General features: G+C 38.6%; 2 protein-coding genes across 2 annotated transcripts; both read left to right on the forward strand.

Moving 5' to 3' along the window:
* Positions 1–10,839: 10,839 nt before the first annotated feature.
* Positions 10,840–12,493, forward strand: LOC113047494 (serine/threonine-protein kinase pim-2-like). Its single transcript, XM_026208883.1, has 6 exons — positions 10,840–10,890; positions 11,152–11,246; positions 11,384–11,434; positions 11,515–11,896; positions 11,974–12,153; positions 12,284–12,493. The coding sequence occupies exons 2-6, from the start codon at positions 11,175–11,177 to the stop codon at positions 12,382–12,384; spliced, it is 786 nt and encodes a 261-aa protein (XP_026064668.1). The 5' UTR covers positions 10,840–10,890; positions 11,152–11,174; the 3' UTR covers positions 12,385–12,493.
* A 20-nt stretch (positions 12,494–12,513) lies between these two features.
* LOC113047500 (protein ALP1-like) lies at positions 12,514–14,843 on the forward strand. Its single transcript, XM_026208890.1, has 3 exons — positions 12,514–12,858; positions 13,522–14,446; positions 14,726–14,843. Exons 2-3 carry the CDS (start codon positions 13,727–13,729, stop codon positions 14,729–14,731), a joined length of 726 nt encoding a protein of 241 aa, XP_026064675.1. The 5' UTR covers positions 12,514–12,858; positions 13,522–13,726; the 3' UTR covers positions 14,732–14,843.
* Positions 14,844–18,879: the final 4,036 nt, after the last annotated feature.

Here is an 18,879-nt window from a genome sequence, read left to right on the forward strand (position 1 = left end):
GAACAATCTCCAGCAGCCTGTCGCAGATCTGAGTTAGGGGTAAGTGGATTCCTGTAGTTCAAACCGTTTATTACTCAAGAGCCAAATTCATTTTGACATCTGAAAAGTAATTGAATTAGGGCTGTGTTTGTCATTATCGCAAATACTAAGTGTTTTTACATAGTGGACCCATAGGTCTATAAACCCTAAAAGAAAGCCCAGAACTTGCCAAAACTGTGGTAAATTAGTCATAATTTCATTCTAAACAAGCATGCAAAATTTAAGAGCGATTGGGCAAAAACTAACACTAAACTGGTCATAATGGTTAAAAACACAGTTTTGTTGTACAAATTGCAATTATAACCACTAGATGGCAATGGAAGACCAATAATAGGCTAATTTAATGTCCTAAAAAAGTACTATGGATTCATGCTAATACACTAAATCACAGTTATATAATTTAATATCGCATTGAGTCTTAGTTTGTGAGCCTATTTTCCATATTGGATGTGTTTTACTGTCAGTCATCCAGGTTGGCCAAGATCATCTTAAAGTGCTTTAACCCCAGTAATCACTGCTTGCAGTTGTATTTTTTATCATTATTAATATGGACTTTTAAATTTGATCCAATAGGCGGTTGCTGTCATTGGTGAGGATGCATCATCCGTTGAGGGTCATGTGAATGTCCTGCATATCCAGTACAGCAAGGTGCGACCAGACACCTTGGTGGTCAAAGACCGAATGCAGCAAACCTTTGCATGGCGAAGAAGGGAGATAAGAGATGGAATGACTGTGGAGGATATACCCTTTCTTAAAAACACCCTCAGGGGTCAGTGACATTTTAAATCCGTTCTCAGCTTAAAATAAATTTTGAATGTCAATATAAACTGAGACATATGCTAAAATTATCATTAACAGCTTTAACTCTATTGTAAAAACATTGTAATTTTCTAAACCCAATATATAAATATATGGTCATTCAAGCCAAGTAATATTTATACAATGAGATAACTAAAGGGAAATGGCAATGTAAGAGGCAACAAAGAATATTAGAATGTTTTATGTCTTTTGTTTGTTTTAGTTAAAGTGAATGATTAATTTTCTAATTTTGTCAATTTTCAGTTATTTGATGAAGTTGACCGAAGGCATCAATCACCTGTCAGTTTAAGCCAGCGCTTCAAGGACGGCTTTACCAGTATTGTGCCAAAGGTGCTTGAGCTTGTTCAAAGAAAAGCTCCATTGGCCAAAGTCTACAAAGAAGCAAGAGAAGAGATGCTTGCAGAAGATCTACGAGGTATTGACATAAAACGTAATGCTTAGTAATCTTTAGTGTGTTTTATAGGTCTTCTTATTAGAATTCGTATCAATATTATCTTATCAGTATTTTTGTTAGTTTTCTCCCCTCTTTTTTTTTATGACAAAAAAAGCACCATTCCAGTTAAAATGTTAAGTTAAAATGACTAATATGCATTTAAACATGGTTATCAAGTTTACTTCTAATTACTAAAGTTCTAATTATATATCAATCTGGCGAGTAAACTAAAATATTTACTAGCCAATGACGATTGCCAAGGTTTCCGTAGAGGGTTGCATAGACTGAAGCGCGTGACGCTTGCAGAAATTTCAGCATCTGCCGTCGCAATTAGGACATAAATACATAATCAACATCACCAGAACTGTTCTGAGTCACTTCACAAGCATTTAACCATTTAAATTGAGTTTTGTGATTTGCTTTGGAACCGAAATTGGTACCGAGAACCGTGGATTTTCACTGGTATTGGTACCGAATACTGAAATTTTGGTACCGTGACAACACTAGTTCTGGAGATGTTCTTCATGTGTTTTCGTCCTCATTTAGTAAGACGCCAGATGCTGAAATCACCGTGCACACGCGCTCCGTGATTCTGTCTGAAAGCAAATTGTGCACTACAATTATACCAGCACAATGTAAACTCTCACACGTTAACTGCTTCTATTCTTGAACACTTAATGATTATCTAATCTAAATAAAAGAGCAGCGTTGAGTCTGAGAACTCACCGATATCTCACACACTCTGGAAGCATCGTGTTCAATTCCAGCAGCGGTCTAAAACAGTTTAATTATTCACCAAACGGACACAAGTTTACTTCAAGAATGAACAATGAGTCATACATAAGTTTTAAGTTAATTGTTTAAAAAAACGGAGCAAATGGAAAGAACGATCTATAGCTCTATAAGTGAAGCATACAGACTTTTTAGAGCCACAGTAAAAAGACAAAATTTTCGATGAAAATGCTCACAATTTAGTATACAATTTAGGGTTGTGCCGATAGATGATAGTATTGTGTATCAACGATAATAGATAGCAGATGTCTGTCGATAGTCAAGGCAATATTAGGCTCATTCTCCTATTAATGTATTAAATATTGATTATTATCATTATTATTATAAGGTGGCTTATTATAATTTGGCTATCAAACTGCACCGCTATTTCAACTTCAGCACCACATTTTTCAAACACGCGCGCAAAGATTTGAGCCGGTAGTCGGTGAAGTCTCCATCCTCAAACAGACGTGCATTGTCTGCAGATATAAGGTATTTAATTGCACTTTAACAAGTAATCTGAACGGCCTATATATATGCAATATTTTAAACGAGCCCTCATTAACCGAGTTTAATGGCACAGTTATGTTAGAATGCATCTCATTCTTGTTTCTGTGGCGATGCGTTGGTCTCATCATGAGGCGCGCAGTCCGGAGCACTGTATGACTGATGCATCAGTTCAATAAAACTTTACTTCAAATATATGAACTTAACTGTTTTGAATACTTTATATTTAACGTGTTCATTTATCTCCAATATTAGGTTGTTGGACTTTAACCTGTCAGTGTTTACGAATAGATTAAATGGGACAAATTTAATCTTGACAAACTATATAATATATCATTTTAAAGGACAGATTGGTGTTTTTCAATGGAAAGCTTATAAAGACTCTATTTGTTGCATTTGTTTAACAGTACACATAAAAACATGAACATTAGAAACGCTGTACATACCAGATCCGTCATAATAATGAGTTATAAACACATCCACAGCTGTAAATCCCGGTTTAGTTAAGATGTTAAGGGTCCACTGAATGACATCTCATGGATGACGTTTAGTCCAACGAAGCAATAACGTTGTAATATGGATCATAATTCCTTTGTTTACATTTCAGTTCTTCAGTGACAGAACTGTTTGTGTCCGTTATGGAATAACTCACGCAGCATACCTGTCTTTACAGTGGAAGTTTGAGGCAGCTAAGCCGGAGCATAACACACGTTATAACCAAACATTATGTGATTGGCTTACGAGTACACCAATGATTTTAAACTTAGGACAAGCGCCATTAAAGATCATAAAGAAATCTTAAATTTATATGAAGCATTATATATTTTACACTGTTATTCTTTAACAGAAAAGAATGCAATACGCTCATAATCATGACTTTATGAGTTTAAAATAGGTAATTTCCGATAGCACATGAAGATAGCAGAGAAGCATGTGTTTTCCTGTGCTGGATATTATATATATATATATATATATATATATATATATATATATATATATATATATATATATATTTTTTTTTTTTTTTTTTTTTTTTATGTAATTATTGGCCATGACTTACTTAATTATTTTATTTTACAATAGATTCTGACTTTCGTGCAGCACTAATTCTGCTGCCCCACATCTTTAAAGAGAAAGTTGAGAGCTTTATCAGACTGGAAGAGGTATGAAACTGTTTAACTCTCACTTTGTAATGCTCTGGTACATGTCCAGTTATGCATTCCTGACAGATGTTGCATTGTTTTACTGATAGATGTTAACACTTTTTTTTTCTTTTCATTTCACAGTGTGATGCAGATACTCCATACCCAACCATACAGTTGGAAGAAACTGACTGGAAAATGGCTTTCTCCAAGAGGGTTCAAGTCTTTGTCAAAGTGGATGGCGTGGAGGTGTGCAGGGGAATAGGAGTTGAAGAAGGGATAATAGCAGCCTTCAGTGGTTACTATGTTTTCAACTTGGCTTATCCACCCCACATGAAGAATACACTGACCTTTCTGCATGCCACTGCAAAGATTACTGAGGTGGGTGGCAAGCTCCTTCCAATAACTGTCACCCGAATAATTAATATCCTGTGCTAAAAATGCCACAACTATATCGATGCACAAGGTGTAGAAGAAAAACCTTCACCTTAATGAAACTAATTCAACATGTTGGTCTGGTTCACAACCATGAACCCAATTTCAGCATCACTTGTTGACTGAATAACTGTAAGTCATCTTTTACAATATATGAGTCTTTCAGGCGTCACGTCTATCGAAAACATAGGAAGCTTGTTCTACCTCATGAGGATATGGATGCTACTGAATACATGGACATCGACAATGATTTTGAAAACATGGACTGTCACTATGATCTGGAGAATACCAATGAGCTACAGCCTCGGACAGATGAAATGCCTCCACATAGTAGGAATCAGCTTTTGACAAACTTCAAAGAAAATCTCTTCAGTTTCATTCTTAAATGTAGAGAAAAAAAATCACATTCCACAGACCGTCCAGCAGGAAATAGTGAATGATATAAATGTTTTATTTTGTTATTTTAAAGAGAATTATGACTCTTTTATTACTTACCAACTTCAAAAAAATGGGTTCAACATTTTAGAATGTCCTGAAATAAGAGAAATGGTAGAGTCAGTGGATTTTTTTGAAGAAGCTTCCAAAATTGTTAGATCTCCACACATGTTGAAAGAACATTGTAAATTTAAGCTTAGGCTGGTTGAACCGGTACATCATATTTTGAGGTCACCAAGTGGACACAAAATAGGCACCTATTCATATGTACCCATCACTGAGGTTTTAAGTAACTATTGCTTACATGAGGACATATTTGATGAAATTCAGGCTAACGACTATCTAGAACGAGATCCAGATTATTTAAGTGACTACACAGATGGTACATGTTTCAAGGAACATCCTTTCCTTAAAGTTAATCCGCATGCCTTGCGTCTTCATTTTTACGAAGATGAATTTGAAGTTGTGAACCCTCTAGGTTCAAAGAAAACCAAGCACAAGCTTTGCGCTTTTTATTATTCAGTAGGCAACCTTAAACATCACTCAAAACTGAAGCACATCCATCTGGCTTTATTAGTACGACAAACATTTGTAAAAAGCTGTGGTTTAGCAACCATTTTAAAACCAATGTTAGACGATCTTAAAAAACTTGAAAGTGAGGGGTTTGTGGTAACTGTAGGTGGGATTGAGAAGACTATTCATGCTGCACTAGCAACATTTTAAGCAGACAATCTTTCAGCACATATGTTAGCTGGTTTTACAATGTCATTTAACTCTGCTCGAGTTTGTCGCTATTACATGGCAACCCACAAAGAAATAAAAGAGAAATTCAGAGAGAGTGATTTTGTTTTAAGAACCCCAGAGGTACATCAGTACCATCTAACATGCATTGAAACCACAGAGGATCAAAGAATATATGGTGTAAACTATACTTCACCATTTAATGAGCTAAACTATTTTGACGTGACACAGGCATTTCCGCCTGATATAATGCACGATTTGTTAGAAGGAGTCATTCCTCTTGTAATAAAGCTAGTTCTGAGCTGGGCTCACAAAGAAAAACACATTACTATTCAAGAGTTAAATGATGAACTTCAGCAACTCTCCATTGGTCAAAATGACAAGAAAAACAAACCAGTGCAGTTGTCAGAGCGAACTTTACACAAATCTGGAATTGCTGGGTCTGCTTCACAAAAGTGGTTTTTGTTTAGGATTTTGCCTTTTTTAATGGCACACCGTATTCCTTCCAATAGTAAACATTGGAATGTTTTCTTGTTATGTTGTGACATTGTTGACATTGTGATTGCCCCAAGAGTGAAAAGGGAAAACCTAGCAATGTTAGATACACTTGTTTTTGAGTTTCTGACACAGCTAAGTGATGTTTTTGGGGATGTTGTTACACCCAAGTGTCATTTTTTGACACAATACTCGAGACTAACATCAATGTTTGGACCTTTGCGTTTACTTTGGTGCATGCGTTTCGAGGCTAAGCATCAGTATTTTAAGAAATTTCATTAACATTTCCAAAACCTTAAGTGAGAGGAACCAGATGAAACAATGCTGGGAATTTTCCCAGCACAATATCCTTGATGAGTTTGAGATGGTAGTAGGTAGGAGTATAGAGACACCGTTGTCATCGCTCCCTTTAGACCTACAGAAAATTCTTTCAAATATACATGGCGATGAGGATTTCAACATTCAGTGTGTTTCAACTGTGACTGTTGACAGTGTGAAGTATGCTTTAAAAGACGTATTCATAGTTGACTATGTCCATGCAGAGGAAATTCCTATGTTTTTCCAAATTAAATACGATGTCATGTGATTGACACTTTCATGCATACACAGTAAAAGTTGACTTGGAATGGAGTGTTATGAAACCAGGGCAAGAGATGGACTTTCAGGCCCTTGACAAGTACTCTGCTGATGACAAATTGTTTGTGGTCCTCAAGAATGTTTAAAAAGTTAAAATTAAATGTGTAATACGGTTTTTGATGAAATGTGTTTGAGATTAAATGTTTCAAGAGTATACAGTTGCACTTACTGAAATGGGTACTGTTGGAAAAAAGATTGCTTTAAAATTCTTGATGTTCAAAACTGTTTTTAGAAAATGTAGAATGCAGTAGTAATATGTACTTAAAATAATGTAATAATGGTCTAGTGCTGCTGTTGTTAATTTCACATGTTTTATTTCATGGTTTAAAAAAGTGAAAGTGTGGTGGGCCTAAATAGTTTATTACATTCATGTTTGGAAATACTGCATTTGATCTACTCTTAAAAATGAAATTTCTATAAGGAAAAGAAGCATGAAAATATAAAGATGGTATTTGACAAATAGAGGGATTATTGCAGCTAAGAAATAATGACATAATAACTTTACATTTGTTTCGTTGAATTCAGTTGAACCACATTTAAATTATATTTCTTCCCAACCTCCGTTTTAGATCTAACTAATATATTGTATGCATGTCCCTGTACTAATGTTTCAGATTCTACTATTTTCAAATGTAGAGTTTAAACGGATCACCACCATGCCTCTACAGTCAAGGTTCCTCTCACAATTGGACGTTTTCACTGCAAATTTGCTGAAGGTATTTGAGAAGAGATCGGGGCAGCAGGAAAAGAAGATGAGAGACATGTCTGCCATGGTGACGCTAAGAATTCGAACTATTTCACTTTTAGTTGCATTTTTTCCCATGTTGGGATTAGGTTGGCAGAGGTGGGTAGAGTAGGCAAAACCTGTATTCAAGTAAATCTGGTCATCAAAATAATTATTTGAGTTAAGTTTAATTTATACTGCATCAAGTCTACGTAGGCATACATTTATACTTGTGTGTTGGTTTCTGCAATTACACCACCAAAACGCTAGTTGGTGGTAGCAATACAGCTTCCATTGTGTCGACTTTTGCCAGCCAAACAGGCTAGCTTCCTTAAACATAAAAAAAATTAAAGTGACGTGACATTCAGCCAAGTATGGTGACCCATACTCAGAATTCGTGCTCTGCATTTAACCCATCCGAAGTGCACACACACAGCAGTGAATACACACCCGGAGCAGTGGGCAGCCATTTATGCTGCGGCGCCCGGGGAGCAGCTGGGGGTTCAGTGCCTTGCTCAAGAGCACCTTAGTCATGGTATTGCCGGCCCGAGATTTGAACCCACAACCCTAGAAAATTATATATGTGCGGCTCTTATAGACTTTTCAAATGTCATTGACAAAATGGATTGCATTGTGAAAATTAACTTCAAAGCATGAAGCAGTTCCTGTGGGTTTGGGGGCATTGCCAGGCTATCCAGCTGACCGATCACAGTTTTGCGGTCCACGTCACTGTGACATGTAGTTACATTTTTGGGAAGGTGCACGTTGGGCTAAGCGTAGGCTACGACGTAGATTCGACGCAAAAGTATAAATCAAGCTAAGAGTACAAAAGGAATAACTGAAAAATTACTTGAGTAGCAAGTAACTTAAGAAATAAAAACATAAATAAAAAAACACTAGGGACAAATACTAAATTAATTTTAAAGTCCTAAGTACGCCAATAAGTAATTATTATTTGAAAATTTGTATTGTTTTCTACTGTAATTTATTATTAAGAAAACAAATCAAACAAACCTATGTGTTATGTCCATTGGTAGTCAATTGATGATGAAATGGCTTTACCTTTGCATTCAAATAAAACAACTATCTGTAATTTGGAACAGCTTTGTGTTAAAATGCAGTCATATGCTTTGTTTTATTCTCTAAGGATGACATTGATGCTGTTTGGGAATGTGTCATCAAAGGACTCAGATCAGACAGTACTGCCCTACTGAAGCCTACTTAAAAAAAAAAAAAGGTTCAATTCATAGTTTTCAGTCATGTGACATGCACGGTGACCTGGAGGGCAAAACAACAGACCAACATAAGCGACTCACACCACAACTCCCCCATAGAAAAGCTGCAAAAGCAGTTACATTTTATTTGGATCACCTCTCAACTTAAGAAAAAGATGGACACAAACTGCAAGTGTTGGGCACTTCTGATCCATGTTACGGCATACACTGCCGCATTTCTATTCAAAAGAGCCAGGTCCCTGCCGCGGCTCGACTGCGGTATTGTTTACATTTACCTTGCAGGGAATCCCTCACCTAACACAGCCCAGGCTTGTCTCTTCCATGATTAGTGTATAAGAAAGCACAACTACCATCCAGCAATTTGGCAACGCAAAAGTTACAAACTTAAAGTAACTGTGTATCATTTGCTTCCTGGTAGGCAGGCAGTGGAAATTTATTTTTTGTACATTTTAAGATACTTAACTGTCCCTGTAATAACACATGTACTGGTATTTCAGTTAACCAAAGAAAACATTTGTGTGTCTGCTGCTTCTTCATGCAAAAGCACATATGCCAGAGGGACTTGGATCTTTATAACTAGGGGTGTAACAAAATGGTCACGAGACGAGACACAAAATTGGGTTCATGAGATGGAGACGAGATATTGACAGTGCTTTTAAGAGATCTTCAATGCTGAATTAAATGAAGATTTTGAGCATGAATTTATTTTCCTGGAACATTTTTAAGTATGTAAAGAGTAAAATAAAATTCTGTATTTTTAAGCACAAAAGTAATGTTGGAAATAACTTTGGTGCAGTTTAAAAATAAAAGTAAATCCAATGAATTATTTTTTTCAGTGTGATGTTTTGCATAATATGTATTCTGTGCCTCTGTGTTGTATGATTTTGAACTTTATCACCAATCAATTTATGAATAAATGAATTTTTCTCTTTTTCATCTTGTTCATATTATTCTGCATTATTATACATAATCTCAATAAAACTAATCTTTAAAAATTTAATAAAATTCTAATTTATATTATCATCTGTTTTTAGAGTGAGTTTGTAACATCTGTCCAGGAGCTACAGATTAAAACAAAAATCATCCTACATGTTTATTGTACAGTGGCAGCACAGTCTGATGAGATATTTTGCACTGTAAAATCATCTTACATGTTTATTGAATTTTTGTAGAGAGTCTGATGATGTTATTGCCACTGTAAATAGTCTACTCTAAACCATTGCCTAAAAAAATCTTCGGAAAAGTTACAGTCACATGATTGAAGCAGTAATCCGCGGTAGGATTTATTGATGAGGAAGGATAGATTGATAGATATAGCTCAAAATTTTCCCTACGGTAGGAAAATCTGACACATCGACAGAACAGCGACAGGCGAGAATCTAACGTGAACTGGGTCGAGTGTATTTTGCTATCTGGGAACATTCTGGCTTTAAATAAACAGGCATTTGTTTAGGACGTTTGAGTTATGAGATTTTTACGTTGTTAAAAATGAAACTAAGGTTTTTAAAAAATGCGCTCGAGACTCGCGCTCTGCTGCGTTCTATTTTGGAACGTTCGTGCATTGTGACATCACTCGACAGTCCCTTATAACCGCGCGCTCGCAGACTGTCTTCAGTCAGAGACAGTGAGATTCTGAGCGAGTTTGAGTGCTAGAGAAGATCTACATACGAAAGTCTGCAGACACAACACACACAGTGTACAGACTAAAGTCTACTAAACACTCGAGAGTTTGTCCACTCACTCTCAGCGTCACGATGTGTTCAGCATCTGATTCCGTGTCTAATGAGACAGAAGCGGCTGCGTGGCTGGATAACATCAGCTTCTGCAGCGGCTTCTGTCAGTGGATCGACGAAGAGTTGATCGATTCACTGCCAGCTGACTCCCAGCAGCCTGTCGAGTCAACAAGGGCTTCAGAAGCAGAAGCAGCGAGTGCACAGCCTTCTGCTGAGAAAAGCCCGACAGGTCAGATTAGTAAAAAATAAACCCTTTCATCTCATTATAAAATAACAGACATTATAATCAGCAAATACTTGCATAACTTTTTTTTGTGAGAAATATTGTAGTAAAAAATTAGCCTCACAGTTTTTATTAATGGTTTTTGTAAGGGGATGTTCACACAGAAATAGTTTTAGAAATGCACTGCGCTACTTTTTCATTGTTTTCTAAGCAAACATGCGCTACACAAACATCTTTAATAATCACTGATGTTTAATTTGTGGTCAGACATGTTTCTAATGTTTCTTGTTGTTTTTCTTCAATGAAAAGAGATTCGTGCTGGAGGCAACAGGAGGAGCAGAATCCATGCGTTCTTCAAGAGAGCCTGGAAGGCCGTGAAGAAACCGTTCCTCCGCTGCAGACGGACACGAGTGGAGTCTGATCCTGAACCGGCGTCTGTCCCGGGACCCTCTGAGCTCCAGAACAAGCCTGACACCGAGCCCACATCTGCTCCAGATCTCCCCGACTGGAGGCCAACTACCAGTGAGTCTGCTGTCAGATGCACACTTACTTTATCAGTTTTGAAGTGTTCTTACTTTGTCATCCTAGTATCACCTACTTTAACACACTTATAAAGCTTTGCTTGTCTAACAAATATTAATAACACATTTCATTTTTAAAGAAACATTTGTCACATGGATCTTAATTAGTCTGTTTTTGACACAGACAGCAGTACTATTATATCACACATGTCATTTAATATAAAATAACTGAGCATATTCTCTAACCTCTTGTGTTTTTCAGAATCTTTGCACAAATTGTACACAATGCAAGATTTGATAGGAACAGGAAGCTTCGGCAAGGTGTATAAGGCAATCCGAAAATCCGATGGTCGAGAGGTAACACGCTTTTACTGAACATTGGTTCCTTGTGTAGAGATCCATGTCCACTTGATCTGAACGTGTTTAAAACAAAAGACAGATTGCATAATGTGAGAAATATTATTAATAACATGTATTTTTGTCTCTCTTTGCAGGTTGCCATCAAAACAACGCGGAAATGGAACAACAGCTGTTCTCTTCAAATAGTGAGTTGGCAGAGAGTAAAGAACACATGTTTAGTTGTTGAAAGCTCTCTAACGGTTGGTGGTCTTGTGCTGTTCTCTAGCCTGGTTGTTCCAGACGTCTGGCTACAGAAGTGGGGCTGATGCTGATGTTGAGACGTCCTCCAGTGTGCCCCTACATCATAGAAATGTACGAGTGGTTCGATCGGCCCCTGGTCTTCTCGCTCGTTCTGGAGTTCCCTCAACCCTGCGTGACCTTGCGAGAGTTCATCATGGATTCGTCAGGACTGAGTGAAGCGGTCGCGCGTGGCTTCATGCGTCAGTTAGTCCTGGCGGTGCAGCACTGCATAAACCACGGCGTGTTTCATAATGACGTCCATGCTGACAACGTCCTGGTGAACACCGACACTCTGGAGCTGAAGCTGATTGACTTCGGCTCCGGTCACCTGCTTGACAGCGCTGGCTATGACAGCCTCAAATATATAGGTCAGCTGCCTTTTCTATTGCACTGTGATTTACTTTGTTTTCTGAAAAATATTAATCATACAATGTCTTTCTTACAGGAGCATTCCTGTTCTGCCCACCAGAGGTCTTCTCCAAACCCAAATACTACGCCGTCCCAACAAACGTCTGGACTCTAGGTGTGACGCTGTACATGATGGTCAACATAAAGCTGCCTTTTTCAAGTGTCAAGCAAATATTGAAAGCCTGTCCTTTCCCTTGGAAAGCTGACCTATCCAGCGGTGAGAAAACTGATAAACATTTACCTCTCACTCTAGCTTTTATCAGATATTTGAGAAGGTGTTTTCACACGTCAGCTCTGGTGTGTTATGTGCTCTTGACTAACCGTCTCTCTCCTCCAAACTTTTACAGCATGCAGTGATCTGATCCACCAGTGTCTGGAGCGCAGTCCAGCGAAGCGGCCCACGTTAGAGCAGATCTTACAGCACCAATGGTTTGAAAGTCAGCTCTAGGATGAAGACAGGCGTGGGATCCTTCTGTCCTCTGGGTCAGACGAAGAGAAGATCTGCAATTGTTCTCATTAGAGGTCAAGTACTGTTGTATTTTTCATTTCTGAATTATGATCATGACATGATCAGATGATGAAACCGAGACTGGATGAAGACAGGAGGCGTTTCTCAATGTCAAGGATCCTTCCTTGGCAGGACGTGTCCTTCCAAGTCACTTCCTTCGGAGGCTAGGTGAGTCTCCTCTGTAGCATTCGGAGAACACATAAATGGAACAGACTACCAAGTGCACGTCATTGAGTCATTACGTCAGTGAAAAGGTCCGCTTTCGGCGCTGGAAAAATGGAAACGTTTGTTCTTTGGTTGCTGTACAGCATTTTTTCCGAAATGGAAATTGAATTGGTGAGGCAGCATCGGCATCAGGATCGAAGGAGGAGATTTTTAATGTATCGCCACCTCTGCCGTCAAAGACGTGGGATGGTAAGTAACATTAACGCTTTTATCATTCATTTTAAAATAATTACATCCATTATGTTATGGGTCAAATTGACCCGCACTGTTTAAACACACTTGAATTAATATGATTAAAATTGAGTTATTGATTTAAAAACGTTTATTCATTTAAAAGCGATTATATTGCACTTATATTGCCTGAGGGAACAGAACTGTGTCCATAGCAACGTCCATAGCAACGCTATGTCTGCAAAATGATCCCTTCAGTCTTTCTCTCCACATTTTGAACATAATGTATTTATTGCATTCAACACAAGCTGTACTGGTTTTACTGGCTTGTCGAGATGAGCATAGCTGGCATCTTCTCCATTGACACTTTTATTTTGAAAAAATAAAAATTATTTGAAAAAATAAATTGAAAAATTGTCAAATTGACCCACAACATAATAGGAGTGTTAAGCTTATTGACTGGTAACATTCTAGCTGTTAAAACACATGCAATGGTAAAATATGTGATCAAAAAGCTATATTAAGTAAAAATTACAGTGAATCACCAGTAAATGGGAACAGCTTTAAATCAACCTAATGCAAATCAGTTGAGCTGATATGTTTAATAGTTTAACAAACATTAAATAAATGGCAAAACATGAAATTATACTTAAACCTTCCTCTCTTCTACATGTTGTACAGGATCAACACTACTGTGCCATCAGTGCCACAGTGCCAGTACTGCAGCGGTAATGTGGAGGGGAGGACCCTCAGCCAGACTTCAGGCTGGGCAGAGAGGCCATGCAGCAGCTGATGGTGGCCCTGAAAACCGACCCTGGAGACACTCCTGTTCCTGTTCTGGCTGGCAACCCGTTCAGCCTACAGAGTTGTCTCCAGGGTCTTCAGCATGCCTCTTCCCACAGTGCACAGGGTTGTACACAAGATGATGGATGAGGTGGTGGCTGTGCTCCCCCAATTTGTGCACTTCCCTCGCACACAGGAGGAGCTCCAAGTGGTTGGGGATGGTTTTGCTTGCTTGGCTAATCACCATGCATTTGGCAAGGCAGCAGGGGCAGTAGACGGCTGCCACATTAGGATAAAATTTCCCGGCGACCCTGATGGTCACAATTACAATAACCGAAAGCTCTTCCCTTCAGTGGTGCTCCAGGCAGCCTGTGACCATCACGGTCGCTTTATTGACATCTTTGTGGGTTACCCAGGAAGTGTGCATGATGCACGCATCCTTAAGAACAGCCCCATCTTCACTAGGGGGACTTACCCTCCGACTGGGTATTTTCTCCTAGCTGACGGTGGCTACCCATGTCTACAGGAAGCCCTGGCCCTTATCACACCATATAAGAGGCCAGTGAGAGGCATGGCAGAGCAAAGGTTCAATCATTCAAAGGTTCACCATCATTCCAAAGGTCGCACAATCATTGAGCGTGGAGCGTACATTTGTGTTGGTGTCGGGGATGTGCTTGAAGAGGTCGTGGAGGAGGAGGACAACCAGCCAACTGGGGAGCTTGATGGTGGGGAGAGCCGAAGTGGAGCTGCTTGGCGGGCTGCGCTGACCAACGAGGTGTCTGCACTCCACCAGGCACCTCTTGACCATGACTATTTTTGCCAGGTGAATATTTAAGTGTGGACTATGACCTGCTGCGCTTACATTCAAGTACATACAACACCACCATTGGTAAACACCCATACAGTCAAGAAGGTAAATGAAATATACTTAATGTACCAGTGTTGTACTATATTATGGTGACCATAAAAGTACATTTAAGTTATTTTATTTACCTACAATGATATATTAAATATACTGCAACTGTTGTAGGATCAATTATCATCTTACATGTCAGATTGGATTACCATTGGACTAACCTAAACTTTCTTCTTCTGTCTGCAGCCTTGAAGTAACAACAGCAGGAGCGGTGGTGCTGTAGGCAGTGTGGCTGATGGGCACTTGTGTTCTTGTCTTGTTGTATATAGTTGTAAATGTTTAGATTGTTGTATATAGTTGTAGATATGAGAATGTTGTTTAAAGGAATTTGCTGCTTCATGTATATAGTTTTCAATATAGAAATGTTTAAATAAATTTTTTTTTTATGCAACAAAGATGAAATTAATGCTTTCTGTAGAGCTTGGAATACTAAATCACAAAACGTTGTAAATAAGGGTGAAGATATTGTTCAATACAATTAGTTTTTCTATTGCTGTCTAAAGAACAAAGGTTTTTAAAAAAATGGATATACAGTTTATATTAAATAATTAAGAGGCAAAGACAAAACCAGTTAAATATAATTGAATTTATTTTATCCGCCAACCTCTCCAACAGCAAAAAAAGGCAGTTTGCCCTCTCTCTAGCCTCTGCTTCCCTTTCTCTCATCTGCCTCCCTCTGGTATTTGATATCCTCCTTAAGTAGTTGTAGGATTGGATCCTCTCGCTCCCTTCTCCTCTTCTCTCCTCTGTGCCCTGCTCTCTCTTTGATCTTGTCTCTCATGGTCTCATCCTTATCCTCGTCTCTCCCTTCATCTACCTCTTGTGCAGTGCTTGGCCCTGGTTTTTCCTCTTGGATCGAGGCAATAAGGCAAGGGGGCGAGACTGCTGCAGACTGCCCTAGTGCCTCGTCCATGAGTGCAAACCAGGGCCAATTTGCTGTGGTCGCCTTGCAATCCTCTGTCCCTTGACCCGTGGCAGGACACTTACACTCCTAAACACTGAAGATCAAAAAGTTGTGATGATGTACACCACCGTTCAAAAGTTTGGGGTCTGTACGATTTTTTAATGCTTTAAAAAGAATTCTCTTCAGCTAACCATGGCTGTGCTTATTTGATTAAAAATACTACAAAAATCAGTTATAGTATTAAATATTATTACAGTGTAAATCAGCTGTTTTCTATGTGAATATACAGTAATGTGTGATTTATGCCTGTGATCGAAGCTAAATTTTCAGCATCACCAGTCTTCAGTGTTACATGATCCTTCACAAATCAGTATAATGTGAGGATTTGATGCTCAAGAAACATTTATTATTATCAATGTTGAAAACAGTCTGTCAGTTGTACAGTATCTTTCAGGATTCTTTGATGAATAGGAAGTTCAAAAGAACAGCATTTGTTTGACAAAGAATCTTTCGTAACATTATAAATATCTTTACTGTCACTTTCGATCAAATTAATTATTCCTTGATAAATAAAAGTATTGATTTCTTTCCTCCAAAAAATAAAAATCTCACTGACCCCAAACTTTTGAACGGTAGTGTATTAGTACTATTGTACACTAAACTGCATATACTTGCTGGAAGCAGGCCCAAGTCTGTCAGGTTTACATTCAAGGCTTACTTCAAAAATCACAAGTTACATTAAAATGTGGATAATTATTTCCAACATAATTTTTTTGAACAAGAAGCTGCACGCATAGGATTGTGGGTGATTTGAGAGAGCGAAGGCTACACATATGCATCCTTTCAATCAAACACACCTGATTCAACTCATCAGCTCATTATCACATGGTTTAATGAGCTGATGAGTTGAATCATATGTGTTTGATTAGGGAGACAAAGAAAATGTGCAGTGACAGGTTTTAGGACCCACTGTTCTAGTTCTATCTATTCATCTTCCTTTTCATTGATATGATTCTATTGTGAATGTAGTATTTGATTGCAGCCCAGTCTCTGTTTTTTCAAAGCCACTGGTTCTGCCTGGAGGCAGGAGTCACAGTCCTTTTTACCTGGCACTTTGCAGCCGGTTATGAAATGAATCATGTGCCACTCACAGCCTTCACTTCATTACCTGTCCACTTGCTTTTCACCTTTCCCGCTGTCGAATGTAAACAAATAAAATGTATTAAAGATGGAACAATGGCTCTGCTAAAGTGAAACATCGAGGATTTTATAAAAAAAAATATAATATTTTGTTACATCCGTTTCTTCCAATAAGTTATGTTTTTTTTCTCCGTTTAGTATTTCCTGTTTTATTTCACATGTCTGTTTCAAATGTTTGTGGTAGCTATTTTGTCTGCTCTGTATCAGTAAGTGTTCCAGGATAGTTTGTTTCCCAGTGTTAGTCTCCTATACCCCTTTTCCACCAAAAAAAGAACTGGTTCAAAACTGGTGCTGGTTCAAAGTTGGTTCAATTTGCGAACCTTCTCAGAACCTGTTTGCTTTTCCACTGACTAGAGAGCCCAGCGAACGATGTCGTTACGTCACTGTGTACGTTGCCATACGTTTTAACTTTCCCAACTTCAAGCATTACAATTACAATGTTGGACTACATCGTCTTTCTGCAAATGTTTCTCCTGGCTTTGTGATCCTAAGAAGATGTTTAGAACACATTAGTGCTGCTCGTCTTGATTAATTCAGATATAAATGTAATTTATTTTTTAAATATCGATTTTCAAATATTGCACCTGTCAAACATAGTCTATTTTGCCGTCAATACTGTTGACAGCGTCCTTTATCAGTAGGCTTTATATTTAGGTGTGTAAAAATAAAGTTGAAATTGTTGTCATGAAGACAAGAGCCTGGTCTGTCGGTGGCCTCCCTCTATGTCACCTACAGCAGCGGCAGCGCGCCAGCATGATTCTGGTGTGTAAAGACACAGAAAACGTGAAGCAGCCGCCACGCAACTGACACGCAGCAGAAACGCCACACTCACGCCACACAGCCAGTGTGTCACCGGCCTAAGTGTTAAGGCCTTCATTGCTTAGATAAAGTCAAAGTCACCTTTATTTATATAGCGCTTTAAACTAAATACATTGCGTCAAAGCAACCGAACACCATTCATTAGGAAAACAGTGTCAATAATGCAAAATGATAGTTAAAGGCAGTTCATCATTGAATTCAGTGATGTCATCTCTGTTCAGTTTCTCAGTGCATTTATTTGCAATCAAGTCAATGATATCGCTGTAGATGAAGTGACCCCAACTAAGCAAGTCAGAGGCGACAGCGGCAAGGAACCGAAACTCCATCGGTGACAGAATGGAGAAAAAAACCTTGGGAGAAACCAGGCTCAGTTGGGGGGCCAGTTCTCCTCTGACCAGACGAAACCAGTAGTTCAATTCCAGGCTGCAGCAAAGTCAGATTGTGCAGAAGAATCATCTGTTTCCTGTGGTCTTGTCCTGGTGGTCCTCTGAGACAAGGTCTTTACAGGGGATCTGTGTCTGGGGCTCTAGTTGTCCTGGTCTCCGCTGTCTTTCAGGGCAGTAGAGGTCCTTTCTAGGTGCTGATCCACCATCTGGTCTGGATACGTACTGGATCCGGGGGACTGCAGTGACCCTGTGATCTGGACACAGACTGGATCTGGTGGCTACGGTGACCTCGGAATAAGAGAGAAACAGACTAAAATTAGCGTAGATGTCATTCTTCTAATGATGTAGAAAGTACATTGGGTGTTATGGGAACTGTACCCGGTTCCGGTTTACCTAATTAATGCAGCCTAAAAATCCTTTAACGGATTTGGATATTAAAAGCATATTAGTATGTTATGTGTATGCCAGGTTAAAGAGATGGGTCTTTAATCTAGATTTAAACTGCAAGAGTGTGTCTGCCTCCCGAACAATGTTAGGTAGGTTATTCCAGAGTTTAGGCACCAAATAGGAAAAGGATCTGCCGCCCGCAGTTGATTTTGATATTCTTATCAAATTGCCTGAGTTTTGAGAACGTAGCGGACGTAGAGGAGTATAATGTAAAAGGAGCTCATTCAAACACTGAGGTGCTAAACCATTCAGGGCTTTATAAGTAATAAGCAATATTTTAAAATCTATACGATGTTTGATAGGGAGCCAGTGCAGCGATGACAGGAACGGGCTAATATGGTCATACTTCCTGGTTCTAGTAAGAACTCTTGCTGCTGCATTTTGGACTAGCTGTAGTTTGTTTACTAAGCGTACAGAACAACCACCCAATAAAGCATTACAATAGTCTAACCTTGAGGTCATAAATGCATGGATTAAAATTTCTGCATTTGACATAACAAAGTCACTAGGATTTTTTGGGAAGGTAAATGTCTGACCAGTTATTCAGCAATGAGTCAGACGAGTCTGAAGATCTGAGTTGAATT

This window comes from Carassius auratus, chromosome 28, assembly GCF_003368295.1.
Source record: "Carassius auratus strain Wakin chromosome 28, ASM336829v1, whole genome shotgun sequence".
NCBI lineage: Eukaryota > Metazoa > Chordata > Actinopteri > Cypriniformes > Cyprinidae > Carassius > Carassius auratus.

Excerpts from the sequence above, each read along its gene's own strand:
- LOC113047494 (XM_026208883.1), top strand. The coding sequence starts at position 11,175 with ATGCAAGATTTGATAGGAACAGGAAGCTTCGGCAAGGTGTATAAGGCA. Across the intron at positions 11,435-11,514 it reads ACAGCTGTTCTCTTCAAATA|CCTGGTTGTTCCAGACGTCT; the intron begins GTGAGTTGGCAG and ends GCTGTTCTCTAG. Across the intron at positions 11,897-11,973 it reads TGACAGCCTCAAATATATAG|GAGCATTCCTGTTCTGCCCA; the intron begins GTCAGCTGCCTT and ends TCTTTCTTACAG.
- LOC113047500 (XM_026208890.1), top strand. The coding sequence starts at position 13,727 with ATGCCTCTTCCCACAGTGCACAGGGTTGTACACAAGATGATGGATGAG.